Raw genomic sequence first — 21,391 nt, 5'->3', positions numbered from 1 at the left:
TAAAAGAAAAATATCTCTAGATCAGTCGGAAATATCCCCCCATTTCTAATCGTGTGGTGTGTATTCCAATACTATGCAACTGCTAGCGACTCAGTTTTGAAATTAGCTCATCAGAATTTCGACAATGAACCATGATAACCCCTTTCTCAGAGTCCACGCATCGCCAGGGATATCAGGTTGTGAATCTGATAGGTCCTATTAACCCGTTCTTGCTAGCTCGTTCCCCGGTCGCGGCGAATATTCATTCCATCCACACTGTTGGACCGGAATAATTACCGTAGTAATTTCAACGAGTTCACAATAACTTCCCACGCAAATACGAAGAAACCTTTTGAGCTCTCATTATAAGTCCAGAGCCTTCAATCTCCATTGTCGGAACTCAAACCAATTTCTCTACCTAATCACTCCAGCCACATGTTTTGGCGCATGTCTCATACTTGAATAAAATATACCGACTTAAAGTTTGCTGGGGTGTTTTTTTTTATAAAACAAACCTTAAATGACATAAGCATGTACCTCAACTCGGTACCATATCATGATCAAATGAAGAAATGATTTGATGATACTAAACTTCACATATTTGAACACATAACAAGGAACCAAATATTGAAAAGAGCCTCGTTCTCACTAGACGGTTATCGGCCCTTAAATATGTCGATTGTCAAATACATCCCATTCAAGATGAGGTGTGTGGTTTTCGTATGGGTCTTATTACCTTGTGTAGTAGTAGTCACAAAAAACTACCCTTGAAATGGGTCGAATCCATTGGATTTTAACCTAACCAATAAGAATTTTATGACTAATGTGTTCCCAAAATTCCCCCCCTTGTTTGTTCCCGCAAATTCCGACCAAACTAGTTTTGACCACTTTCCAGCGCTGTCTGTCTGTATCAATCCACTCATTCTATAAAAGAAACTTTCGAGACACACTTTCATATCTTACATCCGTCATATCCAGCCATTCAATCTATCAAACATTCATACATCTATAAGCATTCATCACCTCTAACTTATACACATACACTCGTTCATTCCTCCTCAATTACGCTTTCACTCGATTGTTTACAGAAAGCCAACGCTTTTAAAAGTAATCAAAATAAAGAATAAAAATAGAAATAGAAACTAGATAATAATTTTAAAAGTTTACCTATCCCATTTTACCCTACTCTACCCTGGCTCGAAGACAAAGAAAATTTTATTTTATTTATAAGAGGTCCTACATTCATCATTTATAAAGTAATTACTATTTATAGTATTTGATTTTATAAAGTATTTACTAACCGCAAACCATTGGACAACATGTGATACCTTGATCATAATCTCATCTGCTACAAAAGTGTATGACGATCAAGCATACCAACTTAAGAACAATGACAGTTTGAGTATTGTCGCCAATTAAATTATTTTCTCTAATCTATCTCATGTTTACCACTAAACCGCTTTGTCCGCGAAAAAATGACAGATCTATTTATGTATGGACCATTTTAGCGCTATACTGCCTACAACATGAATCTGTAATAACTTAAAACAAATGTTTTCCATTTAATATTTCAAATGTGGTCCGAAAAATAAACTTTCAGATCAATGTAAAATATGTTTGTGTCACTAAGTGAGTTTTAATTTTTATAACCTATAAATTCGTTAGGAAATCAGGCGAAAACGCGTTATTTTAATTCATTGCAATAAGTGTTAGGTGTACAGTAGACTTAGTGAAATCTAGCCTAGTGCAATGGACGTAAATAAACTGGATACTTAACTTTACAGCAAAGGTAAGCTTTTGTTTTTACTCTTCAATCTGTCATGAAACACGAAAATCCTGAACACACCTCGTTTAAAGAGTAAACATCAAAAATATATCTTCGATTAATTTACTTGACCTAGGCTACCTAACTGTACTTGGAACTTGTAATGTTGTTTCCGTTCCAACCAATAAAATTTCTCAAGCTTATGGATTATGGAAAGCAATATTTGTAGGACCTCAAATGAATGTCATGGCATTTAAAAATAGGCATTGAAACTTGTCCAAACTTTAATTTTGTATTTTTGTATACTTAAATAAAATTATGTAGACTAAAAATCCAGACTTAGCATAAATTTTGTTTGTGTTACAATGAGTTTAGATAGTGTATGTATAAATTTTCAGTATATGAAATGGACAACCATCATCGAAGAACATCAACCAGCTGTCGGCAACATGCAGGTTGACTGAGGAATCCCCAGTGCGTGGTCACGGACCGTTCCCCATATATCTACTGACTTCATATAAATGAAAGGTACTTATGTTTTATAATAGCTCGTACTATTTATTAAATTTAAAAGTTAATAGCTCATGGCATTAATATTATATTTAGATAATTTAGGCGAAGTATAGCGATGGCAATAAGCAATGAAGTGAAAATTGAACTTAAATTAATTTATCCTAATTTTATTGGCTAAGCAAACTTATTACTAACTCATTTATGTCCTAGCTCATGTAGATATGAACTGCTAGGCAGAGGTTCTCAAACTTTTTAATATTTTTTTTCCTTTTGTAAATTTTGTAGTATGCGTTGTTTTTTCTGACACAATATTTCTCACGGGCGTGTCTTAGTTCCAAAATTAAGCGACGCGCCCCCGTGAGTAGATAACTGAAATAATATTGAACCCTATTTGGCAGAACCTTACTCTAAAACTAAACCCTTTTACTCTATGTATAATATATGAAAATTTCTAATGTCTGACTATTTCCTTTCAGTGTACTAAGGACTCGCTAATCTGCACTACCAGTAACAAAGTAATCCGACAATCAGACTGAACCCGGTCATGTTAGGTAAGTTTACATAACTACTGTGTACCACATACTACATACTTTTTCTGAACCTCAATAAAATATAGTTTTATAATGATAATAGTGCTTATTATCTATGCCTACTTAACAGGAATATTACAAATTTCAATCAATTTTCATGAAATTCATTAAGCAATTGTGACAATGATCAAGCAGTGGTGCAGTTAAGGTATGGCGAGGTACGACCTCCCAGATGCTGGTAATTTCGTAGGAAATCTAATGACGATTGTGTAGCTATTTAACTTAACTAATAAAATATGTATGTTGGCATATGCCTGATCCGTGAAATATTGCGACAGTGTAAGGTTCCGTATAAAAGCTGTGTACACAAACTACCGAACATAATGATTGTATGGTTTTACACTTACTATTTTAGACTAGCCTACAGCTTATCATGTGAGATAACGAACTCATGTCATATGGACCTATTGAAAATCTTATTTATACATACATACTTATTTGTATTACTACAGTAAAAATGTATACCTATAGAAAGTTGAAATTCACGGTACATTTAATTTATTGAAGTTATTGACAGACAGACTACGGTGACCTCGCACCATCAAGCGGGACATGTGCTTGTTTACCACTGATATAGTATGAAAATGTATGATGACTTATAAGCTAATTAACCTAAATTAGTTCTAAAATGATTAATACCTATATCCTAACAGACAGACATCTGTTATTTTCACGGCTGCGCTACAGTGATAATATTTGGTGCAAAGACTTTGCCAAATTATTGTATGATGTATGAAATCCTGTGAGCCAATTTTTAGATTATAGAGTTACAACTGAAATGCAAACAAACTATCCATCGAAGGATGTACTTGTCATAGTACCACATGCGTGTAGCTATTCAGCATTCATAGAAAAATGGCGGAATGCCACCTACAATTTTGTACTTCAGCGCGACAATAAATGATCGCGCCCCCATAACCATTAGACTAAAGCCTATCTTCTTGCATTACTAAGTCTTAAATCTAGGGCTTAGGTATCCTGGATTATTTTAGGAAAATAATCTTACATCTAGACTATGTTAGCGACCTACTTACTGACCTAACTAGTAGTTATCCTGCCTATAAATGAAATTCTGTATAACAGACGTCTGCCAGGAACATACATATCAGAGTGTTCATGGACTATATAAGACAGCATCGAAGCTATCCGATCTCCAATGTAAAGGACGAATGTGATGTATAGCTTTCAAAATAACCCTGAAGATGGCAGAGCCTGCTATGAAAATGTACTAGACCATATAGAGAACTATTTGTTTTAACATGAAATTCTATTGCTATTGTACATAGTGTACACACTTATGTTTCCAATTCCGGTCACTAGGTGGCAAACTCTTCTAAAGTGCTACAGTTCCGCGCCTTCTTTTATTTTAGGTACATGAATATTTTTTCTATAAGTACCTAGTATTTTACGTACTAGCCCCGCCTATACAACAGCCATAAAACATACATTAAGACACAGAATAAATAATAGTACTACGCACAGGCGCAAGGGAACGTCAAGATGTGCCAATGCCAACAATTGCTACGTAGCAATGCAACCCGAATGGTGCTAAAATTGCCTAATCGGGACAATATTTAGTTCAACCACTGCGATTATGAGCTAATTTACTAGAAATATATTTTGTCATAGTTTACTATGCTAATTTAATTTTATTATTTTATGTTTCAGGTACCAAAGGAAGACGAAAATATCATTGGTTCTGTACTGATGCATGACTTCGCTCGGAACGCGGCAAGAATTAACAATGGAAGAAAATACTACAGACGTGTTTATTAACAATAAAGTTATTTTTGTTTTTATGAAATAGCGATTGAATAAAAACATTAGGTATATGAGTTTTATTTAGAGATGAAATAAGTCAGAAATACAGCACACCCACTCGTCTTCACAGCAACAAATGTAGCCTGGTAAGGCTAATAAAATAAGGTTATTAAAATTCTGGTTAATCGGCACCAAAAGTAGCCTGGCAAGGCTACTTTCTATTATTTATTTGTAAACCTTGGTTGTGTTCTACAGAGCACATCTTAGATCCCTTGGTCACGGAACCAAATGTAACTAAACCTCTGCTCACCTTACTTATTTACTTACTTACTTGACTAATCAACAGTATAGCTAACCCCCCTTTAAATATACCCCGTAAATTTGGCCTTGTGATCGTCTAGCGTAAATAAGTAGAACCCTTCGATGCGAACCGCGATAACCCAGATCCTTTAATGAGTATCAGCTGTATCTTTGACTAATTTTTAAAATTTTATTTATTTATATTTTAAAGAAGAAAAAAAAAAGGTTATTGTAGCATAATAATATAGTGTTATAGAAGAGTATTTTATCAGATTTAGGCCCAGAAAGTTATATGTGAAAAAATTAATGATGTAATGAAGAAATTTTTAGAAAAGAAGTTAGTGAGTGAAACATACATGAAATTAATATTAAAAAATATTTTGATAATCATCCGCTACGCCTTATTAGTGGTCCCGGTTTGGGCAAGGGCTTGCGATACGGTATGGGACCCCTGACCTGATCAAACCACTTTATCAGGATCCTAAGCAAGTAAGCCTGAAGGGCTATCTATCTACGAACTAACCCCCTTTTTGTTTTGTTTCTTTTCCCTAGCTAAACCCCCCTTTCCCCAATACTGCTAATAGACCATAACTTCTCGATCTTTCTAATGTTTTATCGAAACACCGAGCAGTCGCTAACTTTTATAAGAACTAAGCAAGTCTACTAACTTTTCTAAGCTTTTGACTTTCCATCAGTGGACGGCGCTCGCATGCCACTGGGCCCTATAACAAACCTATGCTTTTTATTCCAAAGAATAGTTTGTTTCCCTAACCAACTTGATAGAATTTACCTTGAAAAAACTAGTTAGCAACACTAAGTGTCCCGCAGCCACACCGAAAAATCAGAAATTGCTACCACAATTATTAATTTCACTCAAATAAATTAAGTAATAAGATATTTTATAAATTACCAATTTTACCACATATTTTAAGATAGTAAACACCACATTTAAAGTCCATTTAAACCATATAAATAGTAGTAGTTAAATTATTTCTCCAAAATACACGTTGACCAATTATAATCCAAGACCAATCATAAAAGAACTCTACTTTCATAGAAAAAGTGTGTGACTCTACCCTAATCTTATTGTGTTTCCTACTCTAACATATCTGAAACACAGACCCTCACTTACCATAGATCTTGTGTTCAGAATATGTACAAGTGTATCCCTACTAGAACTGTACAGTTCAGCCAGCGAAGCTGAGATAGGCAACCTATAGGCTTGTGTTCTGATCCCCCCCTCTGCTCTTGCCCGCGGGCTAGGGTAGCAGAGAGTAGATCGCCCTATCCGTGTATATATCCAGTATTCTAGGACACACCAGTACCAGCCACATGGGAAACCCAGCTGCGATCAAACTTTACTTAGATATGGATCAATCACAACCGAAATCCCTAGCGACCAACGCCAGCATGGACCAGAGCACCGAGTAAATAAATATAAATATATATAGGACCCCAGCCTCAAATACTGCCGACTTCAGTGAGCAAGGATTACTCCTAATGTCTTTCGTCAATCGTGAAAGTCCTCACTTCCATCTAACAGTTGGACTCTTTGAGACCGGTGAGAAAGTACGCCTTTTGTAAGTAAATAAAGACGCCCAAGCCCTCCACTTGGAACAAAAAGACTCCTAAACGCCTTATGTTTAACAGCCGCAAGGTATAAAGCGCTTAGCCGGACAACAGTCTGTCACAAACAATGATCTGGCTTATAACTTTCACTAAATAACCCCTTAGAAAATTACTAAGTTCAATTTTACTGACCAACTAAACAAACGAATGAAGTTTCCTTTACGTGCTATAATCTAAGCTTAGTTTTGCAAGAATTTCTCCCTACAAGACCAAACACAGACTTATCTCCAAGCACCAGCCATACATCGACCCAGTCTTTGTATTGCTTGACAGCACTCAAGAAACAAAGCACAGAAAACTTCACTATACACATTAATTTAAATGTAACACTACACTATAAATAGAACACTAAAATAACCCCACAACTGACGGTAAAGTAATTCCACCACAGGTCTAAGTCCAACTGTACGACGATATTGTCCCCGCACAATCAAACAAAAACACAATTTCAAAGTTTACAATCACTTAGAATAATTTCCAAGTAAAAACAAACAGAGAAATAATAGCAGAACAACTTCACTCACCAGTATAACACACGAAAGCCAGAGACACTGTTAGTCTTGTGGATATTGTAAGAATGACGCGCGTCGGCTCGCTTCGACCCTTTTATAGCCTCTATCTCCGACTTAAATCCGACATATCTCCGACCTAAATCCGACCTATCTCCGACATCCGACATATCTCCGACCTAAATCCGACCTATCTCCGACATCCGACATATCTCCGACCTATCTCCGACATCCGACATATCTCCGACCTATCTCCGACCTATCTCCGACATCCGACATATCTCCGACCTATCTCCGACCTATCTCCGACATCCGACATATCTCCGACCTATCTCCGACCTATCTCCGACCTATCTCCGACATCCGACATATCTCCGACCTAAATCCGACCTATCTCCGACATCCGACATATCTCCGACCTAAATCCGACCTATCTCCGACATCCGACATATCTCCGACCTAAATCCGACCTATCTCCGACATCCGACATATCTCCGACCTAAATCCGACCTATCTCCGACATCCGACATATCTCCGACCTATCTCCGACCTATCTCCGACATCCGACATATCTCCGACCTAAATCCGACCTATCTCCGACATCCGACATATCTCCGACCTAAATCCGACCTATCTCCGACATCCGACATATCTCCGACCTATCTCCGACATCCGACATATCTCCGACCTATCTCCGACCTATCTCCGACCTATCTCCGACATCCGACATATCTCCGACCTATCTCCGACATCCGACCTATCTCCGACGTATCTCCGACATCCGACCTATCTCCGACTTATCTCCGACTAGGCGGCTATTAAATCGCGCACATAAGAAAAAGATCATAAATGCTTTGTTTACTAAGTCATACGCTCTACGTAATAAAGTTCACGATCATCACGCGGACGTTCGCTTATCAACACGTGCAGATTGCAGCTGTTTTAGAGAGAGACAGAGCTATTGGTATTGATACCTATGTAGTCCAATAGTGGAGTGTTCCGTAAATATTTTTACGTAAATATTATTTTGTGAAAGACTGTTTAAATCAATTTAGTAAGTGACTTCGCAATGAAAGATCACATTTGTTATTAATTGTTACATTGAATGATATATTCAGGAAGTATAATAATCAATATTAGTCATTATTACCTCTCTGACTTGTAATTGGAACCAAGACATAATATCGGAACGCTATGCAGTTGACAACTGTCAATGTCAGTATTTCGTCCATGTGAACGTAGTTTGTTGATAAATACGTTTTTCCAACCTGTTTTACATTAAATAATAGTGAATTTTATCAGTGATGACGTAACTAAACATGTGATTAACCATCAAAGATATTATTTGTTAAAATATTCAATGAAATCCCGAAGGAAATATGCACCAAAAAGTTGGTCAAGGAAAAGTTGATTCGCCGTAAGTTTTATATGTAATAACGAGTCCATTTCCTCGTCATAGACGCTTGTTCTGTTACAGACTATACTCTTGGCTACAGGCCCTGGGGCTACAGTTTAATAGTAAGATTTGCGGCGCGCGCCTCCTGATTGTAATCATTAAGCAGCAAATTAATTTCATTAACATCAACACGCAACGTCCATCATAATTTCCTACGAATTTACATTATTTCGCTTGCAAATGTCTCTATCGCTCTACATTTCCAGTTATTAACCTACGGGGTTAAACAAGCTATTTTAGACATTCGCAATCGAGATTTCGACATGTCAAAAATTCAATGAACCATTAAGAGACAGGGGTTACCCGGGGGCATATTCATATGCAGGGTTTAAGGGTAGCTTTAGGTACGCTGCCTCAAAAGTATGGAACAATATACCTCCACCCATAAGGCAAAAGCGGTCTCTGATTACGTTTAAAAAGCACTGCAAGCATTTCATATTTAATAAACAAAAGGAAATGGCAAATGTACGTACCTAGAGGTATGAAAAATGGCTAAACACAGAACTTTTATGTTTTTATTATATAAATCGTTTTTATTTCTTTTCATTGGTGCTTAAAATGTATTTTTTTTTTGGAGCTAATTTTTAATTTCATTTAACTCGAAAATATGTAGTTTTTATTATGGTTTGGGCTGAAAAACAGCGCTGCAGTGTCACTCACGTTGGGTCGACGCTGTTCAGCATCATGCTGACGCTCAAACCATTTGTCACAACAACAAATGTTTAGAATGTTAAGTTACAGTAAGATTTAGTTTAGGTATTAAGTTTATAGGTTAAGTAACTTGTTTAATCTTTTCCTTGTACTCCGTGTTGTGGCAATAAATGCATTTTCTTTCTTTCTTTCTTTCTTTCTTTCATTGGGCATAGTCGTCATTTATCATTAATGTAATCGGAACAGACCCATATTCAACGGTTATCATCGATTAAGATCAATCGCGCTGAGATATCGTCTAGGCATCGTCTTAATAATTGAGCAGTAAAACTATTAATTATTTCGTCGAAGATATCTTTATTGCCACTTGGCTCTGTTATGAGGTAAATATGAATATACACCGTGTTTTTATTGAAATCCGTTAACTTCGACATAATTATAGTTAGGTCCATTATAGGAGACAGAATGGCATAGTTAGTGTTCTTAAATTCGTATTTTTTTTTCTAAAAAAAACCATACACTTATGATAGATGTTACTTCAATTGCTGTTGAGAAACGGGCTTTACAATTAACTCACACTTAGTAAGTGTCAAATTTATGACATGTCATTGTCAATCGCATATCAAACACACAAATCCCTTTTCTTAACAGCAATTGATGTGATGTAACATCTATCGCAGGTGTATGGTGTTTTTCAGGAAAAAGTTACGAATCAAAAAAACTAGTTATGTTACTGTTTCCTATAATGGACCTAACTATATGCCAAAGGTAACGGAATTCAATAAAAACACGGGTATAGGTAGAGTAATTTACAGCAGGTCGATATATATTATGTCAAAATTAAGTTTACTAAGGTAAAAGTACTGGCGATCGACAGTGTATTAGCAGACGCCACTTTCAAAATCTTAAGTCATCGTGAATGAATGTTACGAAAGCCTGACAATAAATACTATTGTCAAGAGGGCGCTGTTATTCTGTTGTACAGTCAAGTGTAAAAATATGGGTGCGTACAACTTATCAAAAATATGTCCCATAGCACTTTATGTCGGCGGAATAAGGTCTCGGTACATGTTTTTGAGCGGATAAAATCGATACTTATTTTTGCACTTGACTGTATGCGGCGACAGTTCAGTATTAAGAAGAAAATAGTTCTAACAAAATTCCGAAATATAGCGCGTAGTCATATATTTCTGGTCAGGCTTTACTGGGGGCCTGGGGGGTTACCATGACGTACTAAAAACGTTCAGTTTAGGTTGAGAGAAAGGGACACAGCTATAGCAGTTACATAGCTCCGTCCCTCTCTCTCAACCTAAACTGAACGGCTTTAGCACGTCATGGTAACCCCCCTGTACACATTTGTACAAATTGGTGTCACTCAGGAACTGTCAAACAATGTTTGAACGTTCGAAGTATCTAAAGGGTCAAGATTTTCTATATCACAATCGATCTAAATAGAATGTTGAATCACTCCTTTGACAATAAGATGGTTGGCCGGATACGGCCCGCTACGCTGGCTACATTAGATTCGTCATACTCGTCGATATCATTATTACACATATGATATCAAAGAAGCCGTCTTATTTATTTTATTCGACGGACGTTATCATGCGAAGTGACTATGGAGTTTTTGTGCTAGGAGCTTACTAACTTGGACTGATGGGAAGAAGGTTTTTGTTCAATTTCTTGCTACTATTAACCGGCTTTTCGCCTCTTAATGGAGTAATTTTAATGGTATAATGATTTAAAGTACCATAGAGGTGCTATTTATAATTCCAGTTCATATTGTTGAAGCTGAACCTGCCTAATATGACCCGTTTAATATGATTTGAATAGAATATAATAGAATAGAAATATGGGGATATGGGGTAAATTGTGGCGTAGGCGAGAGGCTGGCAACCTGTCACTGCAATGTCACAGTTTCGTTTTCTTTCAACCTCTTATTTGCCAAGAGTGGCACTGAAACTTTAGCAGTTTCATGTGCTCTGCCTACTCCTTTATGGGATACAGGCGTGATTGTATGTTGTATGTATGTAGAAATATTTATTTGCATGAATACGTTACAATAAGATCTTATAAGTAAAATTTTTAGGCACAGTATCCCGTCGACATAACATCTTACTTGCGCCATTTTTTATCAGTTATTAAAGTAAGAATACATTACATTCGGCTTTCCTGGTGCCGTAGCCGAATGGCATTTCTGCGACGCGAAACGAAAACGAAACGCCGCGAAAGGTAGTCTGGCTCTGTCGCGCCAATACGCAAGAGCGATAGAGATAGATATCTACGAGCGTTTCGTTTCGTGAGCGTTTGTGCCATTCGGCTACGTACCCAGACCATTGTTGTTTACAGAAACGCGTCCCGTAAGGTTACTGATTCATAATATTATTTACTGCGCAAAAGAAAACATTTCTAAATAAGTAAAAAATCTGTTATCTCTTTGACATTAACTTTTCACTATTTACCAGTATTTAAATATTCACTTAAACCAATTACTGCCATCGGTCTTGTTCCGCAGCAATAAAGCTGTCAGACTAATTAATTCAAATTCATTTAGCCTTATCTTGAATTACACCATGCATCTTCGCGTAGGAGTACTTTAACTAGTTTTATTAGCGAAAACTGGAATGCTGAAGCCATTCAAGTACGTATCAAAGGGACCATCGGAAGCTTTGTTCTGGCGAAAGCCCGGATCTCACAGTCACAGCGATGGCCGCGCAAAGTGGGGTGGCCGTGGTGCCCGTGGTAATGATAATGGTGCCGAGACGAGTACCTTATTTACTAATACTAGTCAAAATTAAGACGAAAACTAAAAAATAAATTTAAATAAAAAAAATTGCGACATTTACAACCAGAAGGCAGAAGTTGACTGATCCCACAGATACCTAAAACATCACATGAACTCATACGAATACATATTATTATAGTAATTATGGGTTTATTGCTCAAGCCTGCCTATACATTTTTCTGACTAATTTTTCTTTTTTTTTCTGATACTACATATGGTTAGCGATCTTTGGGTAAGACGGAACGTGCTTTCAAGCCCGAGGTCATAGTTTCGAACCCCGCCCCGTATCAATGTCTCGGAACATATCCTAACCATCAAAAGACAATAAAATCTCCCACAATATCTACATGTCGTTACAATGGACAGTTATGTCACGCGAGCGACAAACCATCCATTACCGATTCGCGAGAGACAATTTTGCATCAAGTCGTAGGTCACCGCGTGCGCCGGCGCCGGTCGTGCCGTCGAGAAATTTATCGCCCACAGCCTCGTTACATCGCTATGTCGATCGGAATAACTGTATACAGATTTTATGAGTATTTTGTATGGATTGTCGTAAGTTATGAATATCATCGTATTACCTGTGCACGCATTGAATACATATTATCAATAATCATCGTTGTGTGCCTGTGTAGTAATGTAATGTTAGCACATATTTAAAGTTTAAACCCTAAAGCAAGGACTCTTTTCCACCATGAACTCCTAAATTTGTTCAATTTTGCCTAAATCTCTGAGATCGCTGTGCCTTACTTACCAATAAATTTTTTCCTAAATCTCTGTGCCTTACTTACCTACATATTTAATGATACCCAAGTAACAATTTCTGGTCCTATAGTGGTCGAGAGCACCAAATTAAATCACATTAAATGGTCCTATAAATAGTCTATATTAGTACTGTAGAGCCGATTTGGCGCAATTATGCAGCCATTTAGTGATATAATAGGGCTATAGCAGTATCATCCGTGACGTTTAAGGTCTATAATGGTGATGCGATGATGACTATTGTGCTAATTTGTTGACATAGAGGACACAGTAACGCTATTATAGTATCAATTTATGCTATAGTAGCATTTGAGATTCCGTTATACAGGTTTTTTGTTCTGTAATAGCAGTTGCCGTCCCTTTTAATGCGAAACAATGAAATTTCTAAAATAATTTAATGTGTGTAATATTTAACAAAAACTGTTCTAAGCGAGGAACTTTATTAGAAGTGGCATGTGAACTTGTGAAGTTTAGTGTCAATCAAAATAATTTGGATTTCGTATAATTCCATCATTACTGCAAAAAGGTATGCGATGGAAATTTTACCGTTAAAAGAATATTAGTTTAATGGAGTATTTTAAGTGCGCCCTCGATTTATACCTGTTTTGAATAAAATAAATAAATATAATTTAATACAATAAAATTATTGGCACCATAGTTTCTACTATGGATCCAAGAAGTAAAACATACGCTTTTATAGTTCGACTATGTCACTTATCATACGCATTCACTGCCATAAGCCCGCCATTGTGGATTCAATTAGGGTTGCATGAGACTTTAACTATGATCCAGTTTAACTTATAAGTTCTTTATATAGAAAACAATACTTGTTTTCAATGTTTTACTATAGAAAGATCTTCTAAACAATTTTTTTTTTATAAAACATATAGTAAACTCAGCTATAACGCTATTGTGTTTTAAAAGAGATACCGAAACCATTATTCCACAGTTCTGTGATATAAAAGAGTCATTGTGACGTATACGGCGATGAGATATAAAAGGCATTAGAAAACGACTATTAACGCTTTTCAAAGCTATATAAACGTATCCTGAGAACTTCATTATACAGCAAAATAGCTCTATAATGGTATTCATATCTCTACTACAGTGTTAAATACTGTAGCAGTGTTTTCCAAAGCCACTATATCCCAAAATAGTGGTATACTTAGATTTTAATTTCTGTTAAAATACGACTACTAAAAATACTATAAGCGGCTTGCTGGGAACCTTAATAGCGCAAATTGATAGCATAACAGTGATTCCTAACACTATTATACAATAATATTGTTCTTTAGTAGGTTATTTGATCCTGTTATAGACCAGGCCTATAGCGGCTCTATAAATTGGTGATATAAACGTTTACATCACTTCCTAATAACACCTTTTAGCTGTATAACACAACAACTATAGCGGCTTGTCGGGAACCTTAAAAGCGTAAATTGATTGCATAACAGTGATTTCTAACACCATTATATAATAATATTGTTCTATAGTAGTCATATTTGATCCTGTTAAACACCAGGCCTATAGTGGCTCTATAAAATGGTGATATAAACGTTTACTTCACTTCCTAATAACACCTTTTAGCTGTATAACGCAACAACTATAGCGGCTTGTCGGGAACCTTAATAGCGCAAATTGACTGCATAACAGTGATTTCTAACACCATTATATAATAATATTGTTCTATAGTAGTCATATTTGATCCTGTTATAGACCAGGCCTATAGCGGCTCTATAAAATGGTGATATAAACGTTTACATCACTTCCTAATAACACCTTTTAGCTGTATAACGCAACAACTATAGCGGCTTGTCGGGAACCTTAATAGCGCAAATTGATTGCATAGCAGTGATTCCTAACACTATTATACAATAATATAGATCTATAGTAGTCATATTTGATCCTGTTATAGACCAGGCCTATAGCGGCTCTATAAAATGGTGATATAAACGTTTACATCACTTCCTAATAACACCTTTTAGCAGTATAAGCTTATACAGCTAAAAGGTGTTACTGGAGGCTTTTATACGACAAGCGGTCACGCCGAAAACCTTTATACGACATCTATAGTAGCTTTTGGCGTCGAAAACCAAAATTATAGCACTAAAATGTTACTTGGGTATGATCGAGTGGGGTGTCAAAACTAATGTTTTATCGGCACACTGTTGGACACTGTTGTCACGGTCACAAAGACTAATATCCCAGCGGAATACCTTTTAAGTAATGAAAATGATGCAAATATCGTTCATCATTAAAATGTGCTTGAAAGATAAAGGTAAATGTGTTTTCACATTATCCGATCCGATATCGGATGTCGGACCGACCATACGTTACAGGCGCCATCTTGGATTTTTTCCATTGAAATCCTTCCGACATCCGATATCGGATCGGATAATGTGAAAACAGACTTATTAAATTGACCATTTAAAATATGAGCATTTTTCATAGGATTAGGCACTGGTCCCACTGCGAGCTAGTACGCTATGAGATATCGGCTATAAAAACGAACAAAAGATAAGCAGCCCCGTGCAAATAAAAGAGACACGGCGATTTTGATAGCTCACAGCTGGGGAGTAACTAAGTATAAACATCACCGTGTCTCTTCATCATCATCTTCTGTTCGTCTTTATAGCCTATAGCGCATAGCTTACTAGCTCGCGGTGGGACCAGTGCCTTACGGGCACAGGATGTTTATCTTTTTTTTCATAGGATTATGGGCACAGGATGTTCAGAATTTTATTTATATAGCATAAGATCCTCCGGACATGGACAGCCGTCACATGTCAGCTTATTCTTATTGCATTATTCTCACGATAATTGACTTATATACCTCGTAAGGACGTGGCATACGGATACCAAAAGTTGTGCCAGCACAGTAACACCGTTCGTTACGCACAAATGCGAACCAAGCATGCAGTTTACTTGTAGCGTAAGGCGCTGCAAACGAGAATGTCCATTCTTCATATGCCTTATCCTTACTTTAGAAATGTGTGCTCACGATATGTTTTTGTTTCAGGGATAGAGACGGGCCTGGCGGGCTATGCGTCGGCGCAGGAACACAAAGATGCGCTCGAGGCCATTCGCAGGCACAGCGGCGCGGTCAGTCTATTTTCTACCACTTAATAACTTTAATAACACATCTGCCACAAATGAGAATAATTAAGATGGACTCGAATATATATTAATGGCTTTGCGTGGCTTTGTGGATATGTTAGCTGCACATGAAGTCGTTTGTTATGTTATATGTAGATGTGATTAATTTGGCTTTTGTTAACTTTTGTTGTAATTATTGTGTTTAGTGATATTAATGCACGATGAGTCATATCTAATGAACAGTCAGCATCGAGTATCTATATTGTGAACAAAGAAGTGAGCAATACATTAGTTATTTCATACAACCAGTGAACCTTAGATATATTTGACAGTATTAATTTCATGTTATTAGTGTCGTAGTCGTCGTACATAGGTGTATATGTTGGCGGACGATCGTAGAATCCGACAGAACACGAGATTCCTAGGCATATACACATTTTTCTGCCGAATTCAAATATGCGCCCAAGATTTAATATCATATCAACTTACATAAATTGCCGGTTGTCGATGGTTAATCCATATTACTAATGTTATAAATGGGAAAGTGTGTTTGTCTGTTAGTTTGTCCATCCTCCACGGCAAAACGGAGCGACGAATTGACGTGATTTTTTAAGTGGAGATAGATGAAGGGATGGAGAGTGACATAGGCTACGTTTTTCCTCTTTCTAATGCGAGCGAAGCCGCGGGCAAAACCTAGTCACCTATAATACTACTTAGGCTCACTTGCACCAACCACTTAACTCGGGGTTAGTGCGCTGTCATCTGTCAAATTCCATATAAAATGGTTTTTTTCGATAGTTGTTACTAATTATAGTTATGTGCTAATTAGTAATTACACATGTGTTGAAATATAAACATCTTTAACAGGAGCGCAAGAAACCTCAACGCACACTAGAAGCGGAGCCCGAAGATGCTCAAGAAGAAATGGAGCAGTATTTAGAAGAGATACTTCCCGAGCCGTGGGAATTGAACAACACTGCTCGCGCCGGCATGGAACTACTGTTCTTTAACCGGGTGCCGAAAGTTGGCAGTCAGACTTTCATGGAAATGCTACGAAGGTTGGCGGCTCGGAATCAGTTCGGTGAGTAGTGACAGAAACTGGGTTGAACAATACTGAGTGTGTCGGCATAGAACTACTGTTCTTTAACCGGGTGCCGAAAGTTGGCAGTCAGACTTTCATGGAAATGCTACGAAGGTTGGCGGCTCGGAATCAGTTCGGTGAGTAGTGACAGAAACTGGGTTGAACAATACTGAGTGTGTCGGCCTGGAACTACTGTTCTTTAACCGGGTGCCGAAAGTTGGCAGTCAGACTTTCATGGAAATGCTACGAAGGTTGGCGGCTCGGAATCAGTTCGGTGAGTAGTGACAGAAACTGGGTTGAACAATACTGAGTGTGTCGGCATAGAACTACTGTTCTTTAACCGGGTGCCGAAAGTTGGCAGTCAGACTTTCATGGAAATGCTACGAAGGTTGGCGGCTCGGAATCAGTTCGGTGAGTACTGACAGAAACTGGGTTGAACAATACTGAGTGTGTCGGCCTGGAACTACTGTTCTTTAACCGGGTGCCGAAAGTTGGCAGTCAGACTTTCATGGAAATGCTACGAAGGTTGGCGGCTCGGAATCAGTTCGGTGAGTAGTGACAGAAACTGGGTTGAACAATACTGAGTGTGTCGGCATAGAACTACTGTTCTTTAACCGGGTGCCGAAAGTTGGCAGTCAGACTTTCATGGAAATGCTACGAAGGTTGGCGGCTCGGAATCAGTTCGGTGAGTAGTGACAGAAACTGGGTTGAACAATACTGAGTGTGTCGGCCTGGAACTACTGTTCTTTAACCGGGTGCCGAAAGTTGGCAGTCAGACTTTCATGGAAATGCTACGAAGGTTGGCGGCTCGGAATCAGTTCGGTGAGTAGTGACAGAAACTGGGTTGAACAATACTGAGTGTGTCGGCATAGAACTACTGTTCTTTAACCGGGTGCCGAAAGTTGGCAGTCAGACTTTCATGGAAATGCTACGAAGGTTGGCGGCTCGGAATCAGTTCGGTGAGTAGTGACAGAAACTGGGTTGAACAATACTGAGTGTGTCGGCCTGGAACTACTGTTCTTTAACCGGGTGCCGAAAGTTGGCAGTCAGACTTTCATGGAAATGCTACGAAGGTTGGCGGCTCGGAATCAGTTCGGTGAGTAGTGACAGAAACTGGGTTGAACAATACTGAGTGTGTCGGCATAGAACTACTGTTCTTTAACCGGGTGCCGAAAGTTGGCAGTCAGACTTTCATGGAAATGCTACGAAGGTTGGCGGCTCGGAATCAGTTCGGTGAGTACTGACAGAAACTGGGTTGAACAATACTGAGTGTGTCGGCCTGGAACTACTGTTCTTTAACCGGGTGCCGAAAGTTGGCAGTCAGACTTTCATGGAAATGCTACGAAGGTTGGCGGCTCGGAATCAGTTCGGTGAGTAGTGACAGAAACTGGGTTGAACAATACTGAGTGTGTCGGCATAGAACTACTGTTCTTTAACCGGGTGCCGAAAGTTGGCAGTCAGACTTTCATGGAAATGCTACGAAGGTTGGCGGCTCGGAATCAGTTCGGTGAGTAGTGACAGAAACTGGGTTGAACAATACTGAGTGTGTCGGCCTGGAACTACTGTTCTTTAACCGGGTGCCGAAAGTTGGCAGTCAGACTTTCATGGAAATGCTACGAAGGTTGGCGGCTCGGAATCAGTTCGGTGAGTAGTGACAGAAACTGGGTTGAACAATACTGAGTGTGTCGGCCTGGAACTACTGTTCTTTAACCGGGTGCCGAAAGTTGGCAGTCAGACTTTCATGGAAATGCTACGAAGGTTGGCGGCTCGGAATCAGTTCGGTGAGTAGTGACAGAAACTGGGTTGAACAAGACTGAGTGTGTCAGCATAGAACTGTTCTTTAACCGGGTGCCGAAAGTTGGCAGTCAGACTTTCATGGAAATGCTACGAAGGTTGGCGGCTCGGAATCAGTTCGGTGAGTAGTGACAGAAACTGGGTTGAACAATACTGAGTGTGTCGGCCTGGAACTACTGTTCTTTAACCGGGTGCCGAAAGTTGGCAGTCAGACTTTCATGGAGCTGCTAAAACGGCTGGCCGCCACTGCGGCTAGGGATCAGATCAGAATTAATTAATGAATAAAAAATAGACACAGTGTTTGAAAATTTACAGAAGCTGATACCTACTGTACTGTAAATGTAGGTATCTAACTATCTACTTAATTAGACAAGTGGGTAGTTTAGTTACTTTGCAACAAAAACATAACTAATTAGGCATTTTTATGTTCGAATTAGACTTGCTCAGCTTGGGTAGTATACTTCATCCAATCAATGTAAAATGCACAGTTTCATCCATTTTACATGTTTTGTGCTAATGAAGTAAAATGTATGGCTAAGTAATCCAAGTGTTCTATGAACGAATTCCTATCTAAAGGTAATCTCGGGTAGAAGTCGTATAAAATTGATTTAACAGGTTTCGCACTGATGGAGCCGCATGAACTTCATAAAAAGCAGCACGGCCTGTAGCCAAGAGTACAATAGGCTAGTTTCCTATACTTAAAATAAATTATTTTATGCAGTGCACGAAGTAAAGCACCCCATAATTAGAAGAAAAATATGGACAATAGTTATGTTTAAACATAATTTCTATTTAATAAGTCAAAAAGAAAGATATAAAGTAAATGAATTGACCGTGACGTCACTCCTCAGTATTTCATAGTAATTCCATATTAGCAAATCGTTTTGACAGTTCTTAAAAAGAAGCTGATTTGACTAGTAGGAAACTAGCCTATTGTTGATGCGCCGTGGCCAACGATACGCAACTGACTCTGTCGTACCTTAGACATTAGAGCGATAGAAAGACGGAGTGTCGACGATTGTAAATACCTATACTTTTGGCTACAGGCTCAGGGTGCGTAGCCGAATGCACAAACGCTCAGGAAACGTTCACGGTAATACCTCTTTCGTAGCTATCTATCTTTATCGCGCTTGCATATTGGCGCGACAGAGCCAGACTGCGTTTCTACGGCGTTTCGCATCGCAGAAATGCCATTCGGCTACGGAGTCTGGCCTCACACGAAGCTGGCTGCCTACTTTAGTATGCCCTATCTAAAGTTAATCATGGGTTCTGCCAAACATCATTCACTTAAACACTTGGACGGTATTTACTGTCATTTTAAATTGCATTTGTTAAATATTAGCGCCTCCAGCCAAATTCGAAAACGAAGAGAATTAGAACTCAAAGTTGTGATGTTAAGCTTTATTTTTGGTTTTACGATAATTTATTCGACATTTTTTTTAGAACAAGCAGTTTCTAATACTTACCTACTTCTTACTTATTTGTGCCCTATGGTTCTTACTTTAATTTAAAGTTAGATTGGTAATTACTTAGTAGATTGGTAGACATAACAACGGAATCGGTGTCACCTGTGGCCTGCGGGCTTACACTCATTATACCTACACGGAGTAACATTAGCTCTCATGCGATCTATACGCTATTAGTTTTTTTATGACCCCAAGTTCAATCACAATGCAAATTATTAGTAATCTGTTACAATGTCGTTCCGTTTGTATTGCGAATGGTGTGTGACTAGATATAACATTAATCACAGATAAAAAGTTGGTAAAGCCAATAGAATGGCTACGAGTAGCTAGTGTAGGGTTGCCATAAGCCTATTGCCTGTGTGGTGACGGGTTAAGAATTTCACCACCCCCTTTCTTCCCGTGGGTGTCGTAGAAGGCGACTATGGGATATGGGTTAAATTGTGGCGTAGGCGAGAGGCTGGCAACCTGTCACTGCAATGTCACAGTTTCGTTTTCTTTCAACCCCTTATTTGCCAAGAGTGGCACTGAAGCTTTAGTAGTTTCATGTGTTCTGCCTACCCCTTCATGGGATACAGGCGTGATTGTATGCATGTATGTAATATCCATTTTTGACACATGGCCTGGACAATTCGCCCCTTTGAAACTTTCCCTAACTCACGTTCTTGTCGTATCCTGTTGTTAGTTTTCGAAGCCAGTTTTGAATTTGTCTAGATTATTGTTAAATTTAATAGAGGAATTTCTAAAAACCTGTTTATTTTTCAAATATTTAAGCACTCCCTGTCACAGCGTAAAGAAAAGTCTTATGATAAACGATGAAACAAAGTAAGTAAACTTGTAATCAAATGCCTGAAATCGTAAATATTGTTAGAACGTTCAATGAGTTTACGAAGGAAATACTCAAAGCGAAGTAAAAATCCTGATAAGATTTGTTTCTTCATACTGAAACGTAAGTTTTATGATGAAATGTGGCTTTAATACTGTGTAATAGCTAATTAATCACTCCCACCTTCACGGGGAAACAGGGACATGTACCAGTGTACCGGGACGCATGGCAACCCTAAGATGGTATCATAATAGAACATTGCGATTTGCGACTATGTTGCACTAAATAACTGCAGTGGAACGCAAATTGATGTGGCTTACAAAAGATATATATCTGAGCCTTGGGCACCGATTTAACCACTATTCCTTACACTTTGAATCGTTGAGCAAATAATTCATATTTTACACATAAAATAGCGAACTTAGTTGTTG

The 21,391-nt window shown here is 38.2% G+C and overlaps 1 protein-coding gene across 2 annotated transcripts in view; it reads left to right on the top strand.

Annotated features, from left to right (window-relative positions):
- Positions 1–21,391, top strand: part of LOC125231715 (heparan sulfate 2-O-sulfotransferase pipe) — a 215,086-nt gene that overhangs the window by 164,423 nt on the left and 29,272 nt on the right. Inside the window, exons 4-6 of one of the 2 annotated variants that reach the window (XM_048137253.1) lie at positions 15,720–15,802; positions 16,664–16,810; positions 18,726–18,792. In XM_048137253.1, the coding sequence (XP_047993210.1) occupies positions 15,720–15,802; positions 16,664–16,810; positions 18,726–18,792 (297 nt within the window). Of the gene's footprint in view, positions 1–15,719; positions 15,803–16,663; positions 16,878–18,725; positions 18,793–21,391 lie in introns of both variants that reach the window. The other variant, XM_048137254.1, reaches the window with a different exon arrangement.

The sequence above is a fragment of the Leguminivora glycinivorella genome, chromosome 12 (assembly GCF_023078275.1).
Source record: "Leguminivora glycinivorella isolate SPB_JAAS2020 chromosome 12, LegGlyc_1.1, whole genome shotgun sequence".
Taxonomy (NCBI): domain Eukaryota; kingdom Metazoa; phylum Arthropoda; class Insecta; order Lepidoptera; family Tortricidae; genus Leguminivora; species Leguminivora glycinivorella.
Note: the sequence above shows the minus strand (reverse complement) of the source record. Positions and strands in the feature narration are given on the sequence as shown.